Genomic DNA, 23,202 nt, shown 5'->3' on the forward strand with positions numbered 1-23,202 from the left:
TTTACTTCCAGCTTTCTAGGTCTTCGAAGGACCCGGCCCACCTAGACCACGAAGTCCGGGTCCTCCGAAGGATGTGGCCTACGTTTGGGGACACAGCTAGTGATAGCACTGCTAGCTATCATTATAGCACGGTGCTTTATTCTTGGCTGTAATCATTGCCTGGGCTGCTTCTAAAGTTTCACGGTCACAAAGCAAACAGAAGTTCAGGGGTTTAAAAGTTTTCATGGCAAGAGTGATTTAGGATTATGGGTAGAGTACTTGTTTTTCACAGTAAAACATGTTTTGTTCAAATAAGCTCAATTTCATACAGATGTGAAGTTCAGAGTGTCGTAGCTCATCTTGAATCTACTTTGGATAGTTACAACTTCATGGCTCATAATCAAAATCCCTGTAGAGAATATCATAGTAGCACTTTTTAATCCTAGAAGCTTACTGTTTCGTGAGGACTCAAACTTAACTTAACTTAAGCTTGCTAGCTGCTACATGGGTTAGCAAGCTGTCCGGTGTAACAGATATGCTAACATTAGCCAGAATAAAGCTAGTTTTATACAAATGCTGAAAAAGGGCCAAAGTTTCTTATTACTGCTAGCTAACACTAGCTTGTCTGCTAACATGGACCAATAACAAGCTATGCAGAACAGCAAAACTATACACCTGAAACCAAATTCTTTAAATTTGTGTTTACTTTGACTATTACGATAGTTCTGTTATATGCGTTCTACCTTATGAGCTACATGCCATAAGGATTTTTGTAGTCTTTAGCTTTAAATCTAACCATGTAAACAAACTTATTTTTTGAAGATGGAATAAATAAAACTTATCTTATGGCAACATATCTTACCTTAATTAATCCAAACTACTGGGGCTGATGCGGCTAGTAGGTTAGCTTGAGATTTTCGAGCTAATGGACCATTAGTGAGAGATTTATGTAATATAACTTAACAAATGTAGCTAATGAACCATAGCTTCTTTGCTTCCTAATAAAAGTAATGCACATGAATGGAAATGTTATTTGCGGGTATCTGTGTCAGCGTAATATAAACATGCACTTTATGGCTAAAGCTAGCTAACAAAGCTAGCTAGCATTAGCTAATGACTCACAGTCCATTATTTTTCCAAATATGCTCATTCCGGCTCCAAGAAAACAATATACCAACTAGAGCCATTGTAAAATATAAAAATAGTTATAGTGTCACCCACTGACTTCATAAAGTCCCATTTTGAAGGCTTGAGCCATCTTGGTAGGAAAATTCCAGATGTGATGAGGAAGATTAGGTTAATGACTTATGATTGACAATTCATCAGCCAATGAGCTTGCAGTTTCGTGGAAAAAGACAATCATCCATTTGAAAACATGGTATGATTTAGATTTATGAAACAGGCTTAGTGATTTATTCAATATAACACAAAGTGAGTGGCTCAGCAAAAAAACAGTGTATTTCCATAAACTTGTAAAGGACTGGAAAGCTTCTTGAAACTACAGCTATGGCTATCTGGAGGCTCTCTGACAGAATGCGGGTTTTTAGGCACTTCCACATTGGTTATGTCCACGATTTACACCGTCTATGGCACCGTCACAAACTCTGAGGCTTCAAAACGTAGCCTCCAAAATCAGTGGTTGACATTATGTTCGATACATACAATGTGTGGAGCATCGCGCTTCATGGCAAGCTAAAGGTCATAAAACACGAGCGATCTCCGACACTCAGAGTCAAACCATCACAGAGCCTGAACTTTACGAGGCTGAAACTCTCCACTACAGAAACTTGCTCCGCATTTTCAAGGCGGCACTGACCCTTGTGCAAATCACTCCACTGTTAAGGACCTCAGAAAACAATGTACCTCCTCTGGGGTATGTTGGGTGGGGCTGATGGATTAAAGCAGTGGCCCTTAAACTGTTGTGACATGATGGCACTGGAGGTGGGGCAGCAGGACAATAAGTGTAATGAGTATCATTTTCTAAGGAAAGCAAACAAGAGTTTACCTGTGCTATGGGGCTAGCTCTTATTTTGCTAACATCCAGCTTGTCCCATTTTTTTATTTACAGTAATTAATAGAAGACCGAACACTAAGAATGGATCCAAGAACCTTCTTTTGTTTTAAAAGAAAACCCCATAAATGCTGCGTTAGAATAAAGGTCATCAGAGAAAAGTAGAAATTGAAAAGCTTTTTGATATTTCTGGTTTTGCTGGTAGGCTGGGCTCATTTAGTTTCCCTCTCAGGACATCAGGGGGCAGTTTTAGAGCCTCCTCTCAAACATCAACACCAACAGGTTTAAGTTGGACAGAATCTCCTGGACCTCAGCAGATGCTGATTCATCACCTGAACCAGATTCCCAGAGGAAACGAGCATGGCTTTTCCTTTCAGCAGGAGTTTTTCTCCTCACTGCACAGAGCTGCCCACCCTTCCCCCTTCTGGGCTCCAGGTCCACTCGCTCGTCCACAGGAGAGTGCACACAGGAAAAAGTCCTCGAACTTCTTTTTGAACTCACATTTTCACATGAATCACTTATTCCTGATAAAGTGATTCACCCAGAAACGAGAGTAGGGAAACACCCAAAGTCTTGTCTGTCATCATCATCGGTAGCAGGCTGAACTAGCCCGATACCGTCAGAGAGGCTCTTCTTGCTCGGCTGCAGGGGAGAAAAAGGAGGAGGGGTGTGATGGGAGGAGAGATGGCTGTGTGCTCCTCTCTCCTGCAGGGGATGATGGGAGGAGGAGGAGGAGGGGTCTGTCTGTATCTAGAGATGGAGGGCTGGCAGGAATGCAGCGAGAGAGCGAGCAAGAAGTCGAGCTGCTCGCACTAAATTTAACCATGAGGGTTTAAATTTAGTCCGAGTTCGGTCCACTGCTGCTGCTGTTTTCTATTTATCACACAGACACAAAGAGAGAGCACAGCCTCATCTCTGCACACAATTATCAACAAGTGCTAGTTTGTTCAGAGGGAATGCGCAGGAAGTGCATCAGCTTTACTCGTGTGAAGAGGAAACACGAGGAAATCAACACGTTTTCATCCGTCACTGAGACAGAGGAATGGCAGCTGTATGGTTTTTAATGAAATCAGCTGTTTAGATCATCTTAAAGGTGGAAGAAATGTCTGACTGTAGGGAGACACACATCCACGTGTCTGCAAACTGCTCAGCGAGTGGTCGCCAAACTTGAAAAGCTTGGTTTTCTGCTGCAACCAAGACTTTCAAAGCAGACTGAGCTCTCTTACTGCAAGGGTCCTTCACACACTCACAGAATGGGGGCAACTCGGGATTCAGTATTTCGCCTAAGGATACGTCAGGGGATCGAACTACTGACCTTCCAGTTAGCAGGTGACCTGCTCTACCTCCTGAGCAGGAGCTGCCACCGGTACATGCACCACCGTCAGTGCCTCATGTAATCCTGCATGTGGTTCTGTTGTTATGTGACTGACGGTGCTCGAGTGCGATGTGTCTGATAGAGAAGCAGAAAGAGGTCAGTGCTGTGTTGACAGCTGAAACAAGCACAGGAGCAGCAGGAGCCTCTGCTTCATTTCATTAAGGGCTCACAGCACTCGCATCACTTCACAGGACACGTTCACTCACATTACTCCCTGAAGACAAATGACAAGTTTACCTTATCAGGACAGAGAGGAAGTCGAGTCCATGTGATGTGACTGTGTGTACAGCTGTATGCCCCCCCCCCACACACACACAGAGCCTTGAAAGCAGATAATGACATTACATCACTAATCCAATCACTGCTTTTCACCTCAACTGGGCACTTTTCAATTCAAATTAATCTGCTGACATACACAAACCCATTCCTCTCATGCACACACACACACACACACACACACACACACACACACACACACACACACACACACATTGAACTATGCACAGATTTCCATAATAAACTTTATCATTTTGGTTTAAAATGAGCTTCCCACATGCCTTCAACTTTCTGAGTGTTTAGCCCTGGGCCTGATTATCAAAGAGAGAGAGATTGTTAGCAGGATAATAATTACACCTGGGGCCATTTTACCAGATTTACTGGCAGACAAACTGGTTTTTTCATAATTGTATTTTCACTTAGTTTAAAGTGTGATCGCAGGGTTATTTCTAAACACAGAAGTTTTTATTATCGGTAGATGAACAAAAACAGATTCAGCAGACTAAGCTAATGTAAGCAACAACTAGCTAGCTTAGTTAGCAGGGTGCGATCATTTGATAGTCGGGATGCAACTTTGTCAAGTGAAAAAACAGCTGGGTGAGCCTCAGAGTCACCTTGTTTTTATTTATCAGTCAGTCAATGTCTCCTTTCTACTGTTTTTAGTATTGTTGATTAAACGTTTGCTAGCTAACATGCTAAAGTCAAATACCAAGTGAGCATGCTAACTGATACAGCTGGGGCAGTTTATCTTGTAAAGGAAGTTAACATGGGCTAGCTGTTAAATGATTTTATTTAATTTTGTGTTTGAGAGTTGTATCTCTGCACATGTTAAAGATACAGCACATTAAGCTAGCCTGGTTAGATAGATGCAGCCATTATTCATGTGATAGTTACGAGATAGTTTAGTGGGTTTTTTTTTTTTAGCACAAGCAGATACTGAACCAGATGAAACTGGACCCACCCAAAGGAGCCACACTTTGATTACGCTAGCAAAAACAAAGCTTTTATTTAAAGCTAATTTGACTACATTTAACATTAATATCAGACATTTAACAAACTGTATTAACAGAAGAACCTGAACCGCCGACTGCCTCTGTTGTTATGCATTTAGTGCTGATTAACAGATGTTTGTAAGCTAACATGTTAAAGTGGGATACTGAACAGGGGAACCATTGCTTCCCTTCAGTGGAAGACCAACATTATCTTGTAGTTGTCATTTTAACTTTAAGCACACTGTCTATTGAATAAAAACGGTATGTGAAGAACCACCAGTGAAAACATTTTGGGCCAAAAATTGATTGTAAAGAGCTTTTGTTCCCCTGGAAGTTAAACTTTAACTGCGTAGCTGCTGATGAACCCGGTCAGGATCCTACGGTGCTTCGGCTCGCTGTCTTCATCTCTGCTTTAATTTGCATCATGTTTGTCCAGATTTGCTGCCAACTTTGTAAAAATATCAAAGCTTCTGAATGAGTTAAATTTCCCCTCAGGTTTCATCAAATAAGAGAAACATTGAATCACTTTTGTTCTTTAACTGTTTTTTGTAGGATGAAAATAAAAGAAGAACAAAGTTGAACTCTGCTTCTGCATCCCGGCCTGAAATGCAGGGACGCAGACGAGGACTGTGATGTTATTTATTGGACTGTAACCATGGAGCTGTTGCCAAGGAACGAACCATCGCCAACAAAAGGCTGGATTCATCCATTCATCCAGCGGAGCGCGAGAGGAGGAGGAGGAGAGGCATCCCTGCTCGACCGAGCAGCCGGAGAGAGGAGATCTGAGCTGCACAGCCACTGCGAGCTGACACAGTTGTTGTTGATGAAACTTTACACACTCCTCTTCCTCCTCCTCCTCCTCTTTCTTCATTGGAGCGTTGTCCGGACAGGCAGGCTGGCAGTCACATGAAGCCAACACCTGTTGGCAGTGTGGGGGGATGACAAGCACATGCTGCTCCGTCTCACACTGTTTCCCAACCGGCTGCGCAACAAACACATGTCGCACACGCTCACTTCGCAGCAGAGAAACGACTGCAGACGCAAAGAAACTCCAACAACATGAAGCTCAGACATGTGGTCTGCAGTCGGAGAGGGAGAGAGGGAGGAGGTGTGGAGGGGAGAAAGCAGGGAGCGAGGAGGGAGGAGGGGGTGAAAAACCGGTTTCCAATAGTGACGGATGATTTGTAGGTAACAGTTGTTTGCCTTGCAGCTCGAGGCCTGCCCTGCTCTGCCGCAGAGAGTCTACTGCGTGCATCTCCGGCAGACTGACAAACTCATTTCTCTTAAAAGCATCACATCACCTGTGAAAGCACAGCAGCCACCCACACAAACACAAAACACACCCAAATATACTTTATAAATATGGAAATACATATAAATATTCACCCATTGATTCTGCTTTTGTCCTGAGCTCTCATGTTACCTGAGTTTTCTGCAGGATGCCGGCACCAACAGTTTGTTTACATGTGAAACAAGCGGCTCAATGACCCAATCTACAGTCTGTGTCATGCAAATGTAGCTATTAGCACCTTAAAAGCTGCAAACCCAGGATTACAAGCTGCTGTTGCTCTATAACTCTTAACTCACCACTGTGGCCTGTTTGGGCCTCTGTGCAATCAGTCTATGTAAGCCTGAGAGGCTGATTTCACCATGATGATTATTTAATCCTGAAGTGATCACATTTGGATCTAAGCTAGCAACAGTATGTAAAACAAGGATGTGGCTACCAATGTTACCTCTAATGTTTCATGTGTCTGAGCGAACACACAAACTCCCTGAGCGAACCCTTGGACACTGTGAGCGACATTAGACGTGTGCACTGTGGTCACGCCAGCGTTGAATCATCCAAGTTACATGTTTATTAAAATAATCAAATTACAGCATTTACATTTCTGTTAGACTAAGTTTAATGAGCTGCTTTAGCCCACTTACAATGAAAATCTTTAAAAAAATCTTGTTCATGACCTGTGTAGTATGTTAACACTATTGGAAGTAAAAATAACTTGAACTCCAAAATCCGTTACTTAACAACTAAATGCCATGTTTTGATTGGTTGACATGGTACATTTTCGACCAATGGGAAAGGGTGGGGAGTGTTTTGGCTTCGTCTCTGCTCACAGGCTTTCGAGCGTTTTCCTTATAAAACACAGTTTTTACCGTTTCTTCCCGCAGTAAATATAAACAACGACAGTATTCAGGAAGAAAACCAAATATTGCATATTTTTTTATCATAACTCTGGTTTTACGTGGCCGATCAACACAATTTAAAAACTGATATAAAGTCCACACTATTTCCATTAATTCTTCCGTCTGTCCTGCTCACATCTCCAATGGTTGTACACGTTGTCATTAACGTGGCTTCACTCCACATCGGCCACGCTGCTTTGCTCGCTAAAACAGCGGTGTCGGCACATATTTACTTTAATCTCAATTCAGGTTAGAATTTTTTTTGTGTGCGCAACGCAGATTTTCTCTGCGCAGAGACCATGCCAATAGTGCGCAATTGCGCAGCTTAGAGGGAACATTGGTGGCTACTGTTAGCTCAACAAATCCATTTTAAACTTCAAGTTTAGCAATTAGCCATCACTGTTTTGTACTTTACAGTTAGAGAAGCAAGAGCACCACAGCTAATGACAACTAGCTTGGTTAGCAACATAGATAGGTGCTAAGAACTGCAGGGAAACAGATTAATTACACCAAAACTGGGATGGACAAAGCCAACCATCCCAGAGAATTACTTAGTGGACCAACACTGGAAGCACTTTTAATGTTAAACTTACTAGACCATGAAAGGAAAGTTAAAGTCTGTACTAACTGTTGCTGTGAATGGGAAAACTAGCTGTAAACACCAACTGACTGCTCAAACACCATTTTGTGTTAGCATTAGCCTGGCATTTTCAGCAATGTCAGCATGCACGTTTGAAACCTGGACAACACCTCATGCTAAGTTAGTTAGCATGAGGTGATAGTTTGCAGTGATAGATTAGAGATTAGATTAGATGAAACTTGGGTTCCTCTGGGAAATTCAGTTTAGCATGAGGTGATAGCTTGCAGTGATAGTTAGCATGAGGTGATTACTTAGTTAGCATAAATGACTATTAAAGGGTGTAAATATGATCATTTCTGCATTAAATGTAGACATTTAAACAGGAGAGTCTATACAGATTGATTCGCTTTTGAAGCCTTGCGTGGGCACAAGAGGGACTATAATACTTGGTTCTTCTGTATTAATAATACTTTCTTCAGTCTCCTTTAACCTCTCATTTTAGATAAAATCATTCATTGTACGACAGTGTAAAAACTTTACACTGGCCTGCACACTAGATTAGAGAGATTAGATAAAACTTTATTAATCCCTCGGGTGGGTTCCTCCGGGAAATTCGGTAAAAGAGAGAAGAACACTAGAGAGAAGCTAAAGGGTTAAATTTCAAAGTCAGTTTTGGCTTCAGGTTGGGAAATGTAACTGTGACAGTGTCAAGTCCTCTAAAGTATAGATGAACCAACGTGTGTGTTTGTGTGTCAGCCTGATCTGGACCAACCAGTTTTGTGATGCTGATACTTTAGATACAGTTACTATGACGACTGCTCACCTGTTGCTGTCAGAGTTGGGGGTAGGGTGTGTCACGACCTGTGTTTACATGACTTAAAAGTACAATGGCCTACATTCATCACTAGCACTGAAGCTAAAACAAACAAACAAACGTTTTCAGGAGTATTGTGTGATGTGTAAAGATTTTCAGGTCCTCCACAAACACCAGAACTCACTTGTGTTTATATCACTACATGAGATACAGCATATCGCATGTCGTCATGTTAGATTAAAAAACCATCTCAGATCAATAATCAGAGGACACACGCATTCATTTGTAGCTCTCTAAACTTAAATGATGTCTTGAACTTAACTAGTGATGAAAAGTCTTCTCACACACACACATCATGGTTACACAATTCATTTATAGCTGATAAAGATTTTCTGCAAACTTCTTATAGCCATGAACATGTCTTCATCTTCCATCCATCCATCCACTTCCACTTATCCTTTTCAGGGTCGCGGGGGGCACTGGAGCCTATCCCAGCTGTCATAGGGCGAGGGGCGGGGTACACCCTGGACAGGTCGCCAGTCTGTCGCAGGGCCAACACACAGGGACAGACAACCATTCACACTCACATTCATTCACACCTAGTGGCAATTTGGATTATCCAATTAACCTATCCCCACAAGCTGCATGTCTTTGGACGGTGGGAGGAAGCCGGAGTACCCGGAGGGAACCCACGCAAACACGGGGAGAACATGCAAACTCCACACAGAAAGACCCCGGCCTGGTGGTGGAATTGAACTCAGGACCTTCTTGCTGTGCGGCAACAGTGCTAACCACCGTGCCACCATCTTCATCTTGATTAGTGATTTCTGTTATGTGGCCGCAGAGTGAAACTCTATATACACACAGTCATGTTTATATGACATTAGAACATTAACTTAGCAAGCAAGCTAAAATTTACTGTCTAGCTGCTACGTTTGGTGTCAAGCAATTTGTAACTAGGCTAACATTAGGTAATGTTTGTCAGAAGAAGGTTACATTTGTTTCACAAAGCCCATCTGTTAGCCAGCTAGCTGTTATGTTAGATGCCAAGTAATGTTTCACCAACTAAAGTTGCCTTTAGCTAAAATTAGCCAAAGGTAAAGGTTCGTTTTATGAAGTGCACCAAGCAGAACGAAATTAAACGAGTAACAGATTCATGCAGCATAGCTAATTTACAGCTACCTGGTTAACTGTATTTTGGTTGCTACTTTAATTGCTATTCAAAATGCTAGTTGGCTAGCATAATTTCCTCACCAGCCGTGGTGATTTTAAGGACGCTAACTTTAATTTAATGTCCAAATATATTGATTTATCCATTAGTAAATAAGGTAATGATACAAAACTAATTGTATTGAAGTGTTTTCAGACACACTGCCACTAATCGCCAGATGTTAACGCATTCACAATTTTGGATACGTGAAAATCATGGTGTCAAAGTAGGATCACCTGATAACCTCCACACAGGCCTGAAGACTGGTGTGAAACAATCAGACTACTGCTGGTTGCACTGGGAAAAGAAGAGTATTCCTCGAGTGGCTGACAAAAACTTCCTTGTTTTTACTTTAGTAGCTAGCCTACTGCTGCAGTCCCTGCTTGAATGGAATTGCCAGACCTTTCTACAAACACTGTCCCGTCACCCTCTGACAGTAAGGGAAGTGAAAGTTATGCCTGAGGGCTGCATCCAAAATGATTCCGATTTTAATTTGAAGGCAAACCTCCTTTATTTTCCCTTTGTTTCACACGTTTTCCACTTCTAATACTGCTCAGCTAAAAGTTAGCGAGTATTTGCAGACAAACATGAAAAACTACAGGCAGCTTTGTTAATCTGGTACCAACCAAAGCTTTTCTGCATGCTTCAGGGACCACTGCCAACCATTTGGGACACAGTTCTTTTCTTTAGCAACTGATGGCTGTCTCAGAAGTTTGGAAAGAAACGTGTCTGGATTTCTTTACTTTTCTTGAAGACGTTTCGCCTCTCATCCAAGAAGCTTCTCTTTAGTTTTAAGAGCGATTGGTGGAGAGTCCCACACTTTTAAGCTCTACTGGGAGTGTCCCTACGAGGGTCGTGGACCCCGTATTGATCCTTTGCCTAATCACACCAGCGAAGGTGCCTATATCATCCCCAGCTAGCTGTAAGACCCACAGAGGTTAGGAAAGAAGGACATAACTGCTGCGACGATACCTGGTGGTTTATACCACAGGTAATCCTCTTTTTGACACGTGGCATACCCAAAATGTATAAACTAGATTTAAGTTTTTATTTAGTGTGACCCAAAATGAGTTAGTGAGTGCACACACTGAGCAGGAAACCGTTCACAGAGGTGAAGATGTAGGCTTCTTCCAGGTCAGAAGTGCTTCTATAACCACAGCTTTTGCCATCTGGTGGCAAATGCAGGTTTAAGCACTTCTGCACAGGACACAGGGATGATTTGCACTGTCAGTATTTTGCTGACACTTCACGTGAGCTTTGTTATCATCATGCTGATATGCAGCGTATACACTGCTCTCTGAGCTGTTACACACATGACATACAGAAAATACAGCAGAACATCACAGGGACAGTCTGTATGTCTTATCACTGATGAGGCTGATGTGAGCTGACACAGCAGCAGTGGACGTCTTCATTTGCAGCGGGTTTCTGGAAGTTCAGCAGAAGTTCTTTATAAACCCACGCAGATCAATAACACGCCATCGACCCACTTCTCATTTTGTCAGTATAACAAAGCTCAAAGCAGCTGCTAGAAAACGTCCTTATAACAACAACACGGATGCAAGGATGAAGAAATATTGTTTCCTTTTTTTCTTACAGAAAGAGGCCACTGAATGATACAGGTGAACGGCATGTGCTGGTTTGTGGACCAGGGGGCCAAACGAAGAGCCAACAGCTCCTTCTAGTGGTGTGTCTGCTGTACTACACACCTGTAGTTACATAACAAACAAGAGCAGCAGCTATAATGAGGCCAGTGTTTGTCCAAAGGGCAGATTTCCTGTCTGTGTTAAGTGTTTAATGTTTATCTGGAGACATGACCTGACGATGGTTTCTCAGAGGCCACGCAGATCTTTATCTAACATCTTCTACCTAAAACTTGCTGCTTTTGCTAAGAATAAACAGCAGAGTCTGTAAAGAAACTGGATTATATTTTCACAGCACAGATATGACAATGATTAAGTGTTTGCTGTGTGAGAGGACACACACGTGAGCGAAGTCATGAAACCAGAAAAAGCTGCTAAAGTTAAACGAGCGGTTCCTTTCCTGTGGTCTCATTTCAGTTTATTTCCAGTGAACAAAGATCTTAATGGACAACTTGAATGGGTTTGAATGCGCTTTTATTGTTAGTATTCAGCATCCGCATTGTTAAAAGGCATTCAAAGCACAAAGCAAAGAGTCAAATCACTGGTTTTCAATCAGGAGGGTAAAAAAACAGACGAGGTTACAGAGTTTCCCTGTGTCAGAGTGCAGGTCCAGCTCAGTTTGTCAAAGTTTGGGAGAAATTCATCACCTGAAAACGATCATTTTAGTGGTGACTGGGCACTGCAGTGAGTTTGGTTTTTCATTTGTGTCATTAATGATAAAGCTCAAAACCTTATTCTTCCTTTAAATATTATTGAAGCTTCAAACTTGTTTTGTTTGTTCAAAAAGTTCATAACAAGACAGAAAATCATTTGTGAACAATCGGCGACTAATTTTACAAACTCGGGGATTTTTCTGATGAAGTTTAAATGTCCACTGACAGAAAATGACACAAACTTCAAACACATTATGAAGGTAATGAAATGAGGTCCAAACATCTCGTTTAACCATGAAGCTCATATTGAACTCCATTTTGTAGGTTTTATGTAATAAATCTCTTTTAATGGATATTTTCTGAATCTAAAATATTTTTAGATATTTTACGTTTCATTGATTTGTAAAATCTGTTCTCAAATATGCCAAATGAAGTGCGACTGAAAACTCCGATTCTTATTTGTTATGTTATTTTCATAAAGTGTAGTTTATTCTAGCCATCCAGAGGAGGCGGAGTTATAGATGGTAAGAAATAAAGCTGCTTCAATATCAGAGAAGTGGAAAAACTCTGATCTTAAAAAGTTGCATAAACCTCTGTGAAATCTGTGGAATTAAAAAAAGTTACATTTGTACTTCAAAACTGATTTGTAAACGCGATCATTAAAGCGGTAACTTGTGCTCTTTCTTGGCTCCGCCCACTCATCCAGAAGTGGTGCTGATTGGTGGAAATGGTGATTACTTTGCAGGGTAAGGGATGTTGACCTCAACAAATCCAGACACCTGAGTAAAGACAAACAGATCAGCTCGTCATGAAAACAGTCGTTACAAACTTTCACACTTCCATGATATCAAACACCACGAGGCAGGATATCCAAAAAATAATGAAATAGACTCAATACTTGAAATGTGCAATTCACTTGTATTTTTATTTTTATTCCTATTTATTCTATTTATCCCCTTCGTATATTTTATTTATATTGTCTCTGTATTTATGTGTGTGTGTGTGTGTGTGTGTATATATAACATTCTGTAACTGTAACTTCTGTCGGTGCTGTGCTTTTTTGGAAACCGAATGTCCCAGAGGAACCCACCCGAGGGATTAATAAAGTTCTATCTTATCTTATCTTAAATATAATCAAAACCTAACAAAATGCTAAATAATATGAGTTCACTATGATTCTAACATCTAAGATTGAGTTTTTTGCATTGTTTTACTTTGAGCGGCTGTTTATAAGTTTGTAGTCTGTAGTTTTACTGTAGCTGTTTGAATCCTGCTTATAATTATAGTTTGTTGATAATATTTTAAATAAAAAACAAATAAACTGCGTTCAGATGCCTAATAAGATTAATTGCTAAATAAAAAATGGTAAATAAAATCCCAGTGGCATGGTTTAACTAACATCTGTCGTCTCAAGTGCTTATCCGACCAATCAGCACGCAGTAGCAGAGTGCTTGTGTTTGATGGTCCAAATCAGTCTTTTATGTGTTGAACCAAAATAAAACACTGCGTCTCGGCGCCCTCTGGAGGCTCTGAGAGGATATTCTGAGGACACCAACCTGTAACCACACTTAACAATTTCAAGGAAGTAAGAGGGCGGGTGGAGGAAACTGGAGCCGTTCTGGTTTTAATGGCGAGAATCTACAGGTCAGGTTGTGCTGGTTACCTGACGGACTTCCTGGCAGTCCATCAACGCCGTGATCCGACGCAGTCCAGGCAGCCAAGGGATGAATGTCTCCTGCCAGGTGATGGTAGCCTGAGGAGGAATCTCTCTGAAAATCACACAGAGTAAAGTGTTCAACACACAGAACATCCCGCCGTCAGTGCACACAGCATCCGAGGCGTGTTTACCTGTAGTATTTAGACTTTGGACCTATGAGCCCAGCTCCCTCGAGGGATAGATTGACGCCACGCAGAGGAAAGCCGAAGTTGTTGGTGAACTCAACTTTGACACCCATCTCCTGGTTCAGCAGAGGCTCCCCGTTCAACTAGAGGAAGAGTCCAAAGTTACAGTCACTGTACAAAGTGTGTCCAGCACAGTCTGTCACAGAAAAACATACAAATATAAGCGGACCCCTTCTGCTAATTTCCAGATCCACATTCTCATTCCTGGACTCTACTAGAGCAGCTTTACATGCATCACAGTTCAAAATAATGCTTCTTTGTCTTATCACGGGCCTCGCTGCAGCCCTTCAGTACATCCTTTTAGCTCCTCCCCCTTTTAAAGCCAACTTTCTGGTCGCTTTGTTGGAGATATTTAACAGTTCTAAATAATTGGCTGATGAAAGAAACCTCGCCATGTATTAGGCCTTTGTGAGCCTTACCGTCACTTTGAGGTCCGGGGTCTGCAGCTCCAGCACCTTTAAGTCAAGCACATGCAGGTTATCAGACTGTCCGCTCACAATGAAGCGCAGGCAGGTCTGAGAGCTCAGCTGGGTCTGGTACTCATAAGCTGGGATCTTAAACGGCACACTATAACCTGTAAAACAGAGAGAAATGCTAAAACCTTCATCACCAAATCTTCAGACTTTAAAACAACAAGATTCTGGTGGAGCTCACTCTGGTAGGGCAGCACAGTCACATCGAAGGTGATGTCTTTGAAGTGACTGGCCACAACTCCAGTGTAGAAGATGATGTCACAGTCCAGGTGAGCCGTCACGTTTCTGAGGACTTTACCCTGGTTCTTGAAGGTCGCTACCAGCTGCACATCCTGACCTATAACACACTGCAGATGAAGAGAGAGCCAAGTGAGCCACATGCGTTCTGGGTCTCCTCAGGACTTCTATGCTTTTAAATGCCTCAATTTTGGCTCAGGCTGAAAGGATTTATTTAAGACTAAACAAGACAAAGTAAAGCAGAATGTGGAGATCCTTCCTTGGTAGAAAGGCTCCTCGTTCACGTGGCATGCACTGTCATCGTACTTAAATGGTCTCCACAGTAAACAGATGTGTAACGGAGCAATTTTGGGATGTATCAGACGTGCTGCAACTGTGTGATGGGCCACCTTTCCAGCACCTTGCATGAATAATTAGAGGCTCTGAGGGCAAACAGGGTCCCACCCAATATTAGCGGGGTGTTCCTAATAAAGTGAACTGTGCTCTACAAGTGCACAATTTGAATGTGAAGGTAGCAGACAGGTGTGTTACCGGCTCCACGATGAGGGTGACAGACAGGTCATCCTCAGGCACATCACTGTGATCCCTCTCACAGCCGAACCCCTCCGCCCGGGCCATGGTCGCCTCATCTTCTGCACTTCCTGTAATAAAAAAGCACAAACATCAAAGCTGATTCAGTTTATTAATAAACTGAAAAGTTTATTTATAATTGTGTTTGCTTGTTGGGTTTGATGCCCTGTGATTGTTACCTTCAGGGTACTTGTAGGTGTTTGTGATGTTGTTCTGTTGTTGTGAGCCCACAGCTTTGGTTAAAATTTTCTCTCCAACGTACGTCTTGTCCACTCTGAAGGGAGTCAGATTCCCGTACTTATCTCTCTTCAGGAAGACCACGTCACTGTTCACCTGGAGGAAACGATTTCAAGATATTGTGAAACTCTGTGCTGATCAGATATTGTCCCATTGGTTTTTATGCTTCGCTAACCTCAGCGAACACAAAGCCGCAGTCAAACGGGTAACACACGTGACCCTCCTTAATGGCAATGACCGGTGCTGGACCACAGCGGAAAAAGCCTACGAACAAGCACAGACCTGTTAGCTCTCTGTTTAACTGTTGTTTCTTAATCTGTGCGCTCATCTGTTTGTCTCACCGTCACTGGTCTCCTGAGGCGTGGAGTCAACCACCTGCCATCCTTCCAGCCCGGGCGGCAAATCAGGACGCTTAATCATCACCTCGTTCCAGCAGTGGTAGTTCCTGCAGAGAGAGGCAGTGTAGCTAGTGCACTCCCAACGCTGGTCTCGAGTTCAAACACATGGGAAAAGGTGTCCAGCACTGAAGTCTTTCCCAAACCAAGCTCACAGGAACATTGTAATTATGATACAGTACCAGATGGAGTCCCTGGTGTTGCGTCTGTCTGGGGTGCCATCAGCATTGAAGATGAGGTCAGTCTTCAGGTTGCCCGTGTTGTCATGAGCTGAATTGTAGTTGGTGATGACCCTTGCTGGGATGCCAAGGCATCTGAGGACTGCAAGGATGTGAAATATATAAAAGCTACATTGTTTATTCAGGTTTTTGTTCCTGCAGAATTTCAATCAGTGCCTTGAATGAGCCACAGCCTAATTTGATCTGTGGTGCAGACTAATAAAATGGTTGCATAATCAATATCTTTGTACAGTAGATCAGTACAAGTAAACTCTAAAATGTAATGAGCCAAACACTTATGAAAATAAATCATCATCAGCATGTGTAATTACACATGCATGACAGTTCACTTAGTTTGAGTCTTTTTATGAAGGTGTTATGTGGTCACTGTAGTCATGTTGGGTCTCTCTGAGAGTTTTTGTTGCTGTTGTCATTGTTTTAGATCTTTTTGATGGATGGCTAAACAGCAGGGATATTAAATGTGAATGTGAAAAAGTTGCAGACCGACCCCTCATATCAACAGATGTTTTTTTTTCTTTTTCGTACCAATACTTTTGTAATTTTTTAATAAAGCCATACAGTTTAACCTTCATTCTATGAATATTTTCTGAGTTACACACAGGGGTTGGTTGAAATTCTTACTTTTGTCCAACATTTCTGATTCCTCACAACTTCAAGTACAGGAGAGATCCAGGTGAAATTTCGGGGAGGAATCATAGCAAGAGGAGGAGCCTTCTGTCAATATTTAGGTTTAAAGAAAACCTTCCAAATAACTTTTCTGAGATGGGCAAACAGCTGCCCATCTCATATGATGAAAACATTTAAAAGGTAGAGCGTGTAAAAATTTTCACTGCTGCATATCGGTACGCTGAGTTTGGTTTTCTTACTCCTCACAAAAGAAGTGTGTAATCCAAGCAACAGTTGCTGCTATAGGACAAACATGTTTTAGTCAGCCAGGAGCAACCAAAAACATCACAATTAGACTGTTCCCCAGAGTGTTTCTACTATTGTTTGAACTGGATCCGCCCTGGAGTTTTTCCCAATCTGTGGAAGGCTGTAGGTCCAGTATTAACCTCAGTCACTGAATCTCACTGACAGATGACAAGAATAGTGAGGTGAGTTGTTGGTAAGCGCCACCATTTTTGGCACTGTTAGCCTCTGTTAGCCTCTGTTAGCTCCTGTTAGTCAAACTTTAATTAAACTTCGTTTGAAGTGGATGCAAATTTGTTGGACTCCAATACTTAGTGAATAAACTCTCATAAAAACTGTTAATGTTATCAAACTGTTTATCGAAGGAAAGTGTGATTGTTAGGATGCTTGAGCCTAACGCTAGCTAGCATAATTTTAGCTTATAGCTAGCTGTAGTTGTTTAGCCGGCACTTGTCAGCTATCTGGAGACGGGAGGGTCACATGTTCAATTTTGTGATAATTGTGATAATATCAGGAATAAATGAGCATGTTTATGCATGTTTTTGTTTTTAGAGCCCTGACTTCAGTCGAAGAAATGAATGAAATTTCATTGCGATGTCGGTGGCGTTGTTCTCGTCATTTGCAATTTTGCTTCTTTGATAAACGGGACTCTCAGATGATGTGAACAACTTCACCTCTCCTCTGCCTTTGGCACACTATATATATGTAAAGTCAGAAGGGAGATGTTCTCCTCGGCTCCTCTATTTAAATATGATGGAGTAACTTGTTCCTATATATTTTTAAAATATTGCTTATCAGTTCATAAGAATGCATATTTAGCTTCCTCTAAGAATCATTTTCTTATTAAATTACATTAAAAAATTACTGAGTGTTCCTCTAATGTTTATTGTCTTTCTTTTAAAAATCGTTTTCTTGGAGCAATTGTAAAATTGATTTGCTTGCATTTTTTAATAGTATTTAAATGTGTTTTTCAGCCCTGAAATGTAACGTTTGAAAGCTCCTGAACCTATGAAGTTATGAAGCTTATAAAATTACTGGAAAAGTAAGTAAAAAGTACCCAATATGTTCCTAACCCTATGTAGTTTGAGGGCCTGTAAGTCTGAAAGTACTCACAGAATGAAGGTAACATTTTATGCTGAAGTTACTGCAGTTAAAAGTCAGCTGATTCTGAGGAGGTGAGGCGGGATGAAGTAAACAGAGCACATGCTTACAGGTGTTGAAGACTCCAGCGTACACCCAGCACTGAGCGAAACAGACCGGGACTCCGGTGTTGGCGTACTGCAGCAGGATTTTGGTGCTGCCAGTCCAAGACGTCGGGGGTTTGCCCATGGAATAGTCATTGCTCCAGTTCCCAACCATCACACCGTTATCATCCTGAGAGTTCATCTGCAGGAGCGGGCAGGTCAAAGGTCAGCAAAAAATAACTGACTTCTCTTTTTTAAGGAATTCAACCTCTCATCTCTGGTGTGGTACCCCACAAGGTCCTGCTGCTGCACCTTTCATTGAGCGGTTGTACCCTACAGCAGCCGGTCTTGTACAATCTATCACGTTCACCAGTGACTTCTTTAGGTTCAGTTCTGTTTATGTTGGGCCAAAACAAAAGGAACCGACCTGATTTGAAAGGTAACAATATGCTTGTTTAGCATGTGGTGAAAATCCCACCTGACCTGCCTAAACCCATTTGTTCTTCTTGACCTTGTGCAGTTTAAGAGCTTAATGTACTGGTATGAGACTGGAGCAGGGGACCCAGAGAAAACCCACCAGGCAAGGGGAAAACAAAACCCCGTTGAAACCCAGAACCTGCTTGCATCAAGGCAACGACAAAGTCTTAAAATCAAGACATTAGATTGAATATTTCACCCTATTTCTTTTAGTGTTTGGTCAAACATTGACTTATTTGTCCTGTAAGTGCACCTTAAATCTAGAAGATAGGGTGAAACTGCATTTTGATCTTTGAAAAAGTGCAAATAGCTAACTTGAGGTCGTTTTCCCATTGCTATGACTGTGGTGACACAGTTAATCAGTACTCAGGCTCTGTATTCTCACCATGGCAGATCCCACCCTGACCAGCTTGACAACGTTGCCCCGGTCGTAGATTGGCATCTGAGACGCATCCAGGACGAAGATACAGGCGTCCAAAATGCCGCGCTCAAACTGCAAAGAGTGCATTTTAATTAATTATAAGCTGATAAATTAATCAATAAATTACTTTATTGTTTTTATGTGATCAAGTATTTGTACTTACCTGCCCAAATGTCCATGGACGGTCTACCACAGAGCTAGATGAACCCTGGTAGATCACCCCTTCATCATTCAGGACGTACTCCTGTCTTTCTGCTTCATTAGGAAGAAACACGTGATCGTCTGCAAACAGAAACGCTTTGCTGTAAGAACTTTCATTTGGCTACAAAGGCATCGTGATATCCATTTGTAAATGTCAGTCAAACACAGAGACCTAGAGTTCATTATCATCTAGATCCACAGAAAAATACAACGGTGTGTCATCTGCATAACTATGGTAACAAATGCTGAGCTGTCTTATAAGGTTTCTGAGCAGCGGCATGGATAAGAAGAAATGTACCAGATCAAGACGCCTGCTTTGTGGAACTCCACAGAAACCTCACTGATCCCCAATCTCCACAGATGATCAACAACCCACTGTTCCTGCTGGTGAATGTGGATTTTATGATCTGTCGTATTGAAGGCCTCATTCAGTCTCTAAAATGTTCTATAACCAGACTGTACTTACCACTGTTTCCATCTTTCTTTAAGAAACCACTACATTTGTACAAATATTACGGGAGGTTGGATATTTGTCTGTAATCAGTATATTTGTGGTTTAACTAAAGGGCATTTTAAAGCAGAGGGAGAGTTTGCTTTCTCAAATAATGGATCAGTGATCATCGTGACAGGCTTGACGATAAATTATAAATGTAAACAAGGTCATCAGTGCGAACAGTGGGATCTGAGATATGTTTTTGTCTGATGAGGTGAATCAATTGGTTGAAAACGTTGACACATTTGTCAGAGGTATGATGGACGTCTGACAAACTCTGGAAGAGCTATGACAGATATTTCACACCTTTGATATTATTATAAAGGGTCACTTTTGTGTAACTATGAGATGTATGAAAAATTATGCAATGAAAAATGTATGTCATTTATCTTTGGCAGACTGAGGTGCAGATGAAGCTGCACTGATTCTGATCATGATTTTACTTTTACTCTACCAGCAGGGGGCAGTAAGCGCAGAGGAAATGGTACCTGGACACCAGGCGTTGAAGAGCAGGTACAGGTCAGTGGTGGGGTCCCTCTTTGAGCGCTGCATGCCCATGCCAGTGGAGATGGCCACGTACACCTGAAACTTCCCCACAATGGCGGCGGCATCTGGTGTGATGCCGAACATCACAGATGTACCCTGAGATTGCAGAATCCGGCCTGACCACGAACTGCTGCCACGGTTACCGAAGGTCACCATCACCAGGGAGCCCTTATTGGGCGAAGGATCGGAGCCTGATGGAAGAGTTATTTTTTAATTCTTTATTTATCCAGGTGAAAAAATCATTTCCAAAGAGAGGCGTGGCATCATTTCTCATTGTAATAAGAAAAATGCAATGGGATGTTTTTATGTTACAACGTTGGGGCGATCGTGGCTCAAGAGTTGGGAGTTCGTCTTGTAATCGGAAGGTTGCCGGTTCGAGTCCCGGCTCAGACAGTCTCGGTCGTTGTGTCCTTGGGCAAGACACTTCACCTACCGCCTACTGGTGTTGGCCAGAGGGGCCGATGGCGCGATATGGCAGCCTGGCTTCTGTCAGTCTGCCCCAGGGCAGCTGTGGCTACAACCGTAGCTGCCTCCACCAGTGTGTGAATGTGAGAGTGAATGAATAGTGGCATTGTAAAGCGCTTTGAGGCGTCCCGAAAAGCACTATATAAATGCAATCCATTATTAAAAACACATTTTTAGGAGTTGGTTATTTCTACCTTACATCAATAAAAATAAACACATAAAAATACATAAAATCCTGGTCAAACAGGTTACATTTTTATATTTTAAAGACTTCAGTTCGTGTATTTGAGGCCAGATGTGTGTGAACATCTGTCAGCTCTGCAGTTGTGTGTTTAACATGGAGTGTTTCCTAATGGCCGGGCCGTGGGGAGAGCTGTGTACTAATTAAGCAGCCAAACGAATGTGAAGCTGCTTAATGAACTGACGGCCGTCTGATTGCTCAGTGGGCGACTGTTAACGAGCGTCTCTTCATCAGCTAATTGCTTAATGAGGGAGCACCCCCCCCCCCCCCCCGACACACACACACATGTGTCAGTTTAGAGGAAAATGTTAATTAGCAACACTCAGACCAGGCAGAGGAACAAAATGAGAAAAAATGACCTGAGATACTAAAAACTGTGTGTGAACAAAATCCCTCGATTGGACTGATCTGCAGGTGTCCGGGTTACAAGTTCCTGATCGCTGTTAATGCTCAGGTAGGTAGAGCAGGTGGGGAGGAAACCTTAAACAGTTCACTGTTCACCAAACTGGAAAAGGACGGATAAGCTGCCATCATACAGTTTAAGGCAAACTATAATCCCAACAATACCAAAACCAAAGCCACACTGGTCTTTGAGGATTCTCTGAAATATGGCAGGGGGCTCTCACAACAAGCATACGAATCATGCAAGCGTAAAAAGACACCAAATGTTTAAAAATTAAGGGAATTTTAAACTGCATCAGTAGCCTCTTGCAAACATTTGTTTCAATTTCGTTATTTTACTCTATGAAAAATACCAACGATAACAGAGTTTGATGTTAAATAGTATTTTTGCACCAACGAGGTGACTTCCAGTGAAAACATTGCATATCTCAGCGTGGTGTGCAGCGTGTCCTTAAAAACATCTGAGAGCACTGGACAGACGAAGTTTGAGGCCTTAAAAGCTCTACGGCACATGAAGAGTATCGAAGCCCAGAGTTCAAACTCACCAATCGTAAACTCAATGTGGAAGTCGTCCTCCGGAGCCAGCGGGCGGTTGAAGGTCACCTGCATGACGAACTCCTGACCACGGCGCACCACCAGGTTCTGCATGTAGTAGTCGGTGGTGTAGTGCTTCGGCTTGTTGATGTCCTGACACATGTTGATTTTCAGTGCCTCCAGCAACACTGAGGGGGCGGGGACAAAGCAGAGGACGCTGGTCATCGACTGGCAGCCATGACAGCTCCTCGCTTCAGAGTGTTGCAGAGTACTCAACAACAAGACAATGCAAGGCCCGCCACACGATAAAGGAGGTGCTAACATAAAACAACAGGGCTGGAAATGAGCAGGTGCGCTGTAAACGGTCCCCAGAGACAGGTGACGCAAGCGGGTCTCACCTCCACCAGGTGCAAACGCTCTGGGCGTGACCTCAGATTCAGCAACGCCTTCAAAAGGTTCAAATTCTGGAACAACATCTGAATATGACAGGTTGGAGGTCGGCAGCTGGAGGAAAAAAAGTCAGGCAATCACTCGTTTTCGGTTAAATTCAAAATGAACTGTTAATTTTGTTGTGAGGCTACCGGCTTGGCGTAGCGCCCCTTCTGGGTTTCAGCGGTTGGACCAGTCATGGTTGTCAAAGGTCAAAGGTTACACTGGGGTGATTGGTCAAAGAAAAAGAGAGCAAAAGTCCAGGAAAGAAATAAACACGGAGTTTATAGCATCGTATTGTTTAATATATTCTTATGTATCTTTCTGTTACTTAAAATGAAAGACAACAATTATTTACAATGTAAATAGAAAAACTAATAATAACAATATAATGTAAGAATGATTTCCAATGTAAAATATGAATAATTATTATTTACACTGTAAGTAAATAAGTCAGTGCAGCGGGAGCAGGTACAACCTCTGCTCGAGCTTCACTCACCACTCTGATGAAGAGGAGCTCGTCCTGCTGCGTCTCTGATCAGGTGCTGATCGAGTCGACTTCAGCACCACTTTATAGCCACACACACTTCCTCTTTTCACTCACACACACTGGGTTTCCCGTCACTTCTGAGGACTCGCACTGAACAGCTCATGACCCAGTAGGTGGCCTTGACCCACCCGATCATGTCGTAGCACCCACAGTGGGCGGAGGTCACGCTGACCTCTGGCTCCATTCAAAACTTCCATTAGAAATTCTCAGATTTTAGTTGCAGCACAAACTGAATTAACCATCTTAAACCCAACAGAAACAAAACTGCTAACGTGATTGAATCCTATGGTTAAAGTATATGAAATCAATAAAATTCTAGTTCAATTTTTTCTTTGTTTTCTGGTCGAGTCTTCACGGCGTTGCTTCACCTCGTTGAGGTTTGCAGCGTTCGTGCTGCTGCGCTCGGACCTTCGTGCTGCTGACTGGTCCGAGCTTCAGCTGTGGGACACAGACGAGCTGGTGTGCGCTCAGATCATCCTCCCTCCAGCGTGCTGAAGCTGTTTGAGGTGTTTGTGCCGCGTTTGGTCTCGTTTGAAGGACGTTGTTCTTATTTCGTTCAGATGCAGCTTTGCAAACC

The 23,202-nt window shown here is 42.4% G+C and overlaps 1 protein-coding gene across 1 annotated transcript; it reads right to left on the minus strand.

Annotated features, from left to right (window-relative positions):
- Positions 1–12,391: 12,391 nt before the first annotated feature.
- LOC146626013 (coagulation factor XIII A chain-like) lies at positions 12,392–22,612 on the minus strand. Its single transcript, XM_085362549.1, has 18 exons — positions 22,575–22,612; positions 22,228–22,299; positions 22,045–22,150; positions 21,658–21,834; positions 19,947–20,195; positions 18,928–19,046; positions 18,729–18,836; positions 17,894–18,068; positions 15,717–15,855; positions 15,481–15,584; positions 15,315–15,403; positions 15,082–15,235; positions 14,864–14,973; positions 14,277–14,442; positions 14,042–14,196; positions 13,569–13,705; positions 13,384–13,489; positions 12,392–12,499 (listed from the first exon to the last, which is right to left on the minus strand). Exons 2-18 carry the CDS (start codon positions 22,273–22,275, stop codon positions 12,455–12,457), a joined length of 2,187 nt encoding a protein of 728 aa, XP_085218675.1. The 5' UTR covers positions 22,276–22,299; positions 22,575–22,612; the 3' UTR covers positions 12,392–12,454.
- Between the last annotated feature and the right edge of the window lie 590 nt (positions 22,613–23,202).

The sequence above is a fragment of the Diplotaxodon limnothrissa genome, linkage group LG9 (genome assembly GCF_057381915.1).
Source record: "Diplotaxodon limnothrissa isolate DT_005_m linkage group LG9, D_limnothrissa_male_GT1.1, whole genome shotgun sequence".
In the NCBI taxonomy this organism is placed as follows: domain Eukaryota; kingdom Metazoa; phylum Chordata; class Actinopteri; order Cichliformes; family Cichlidae; genus Diplotaxodon; species Diplotaxodon limnothrissa.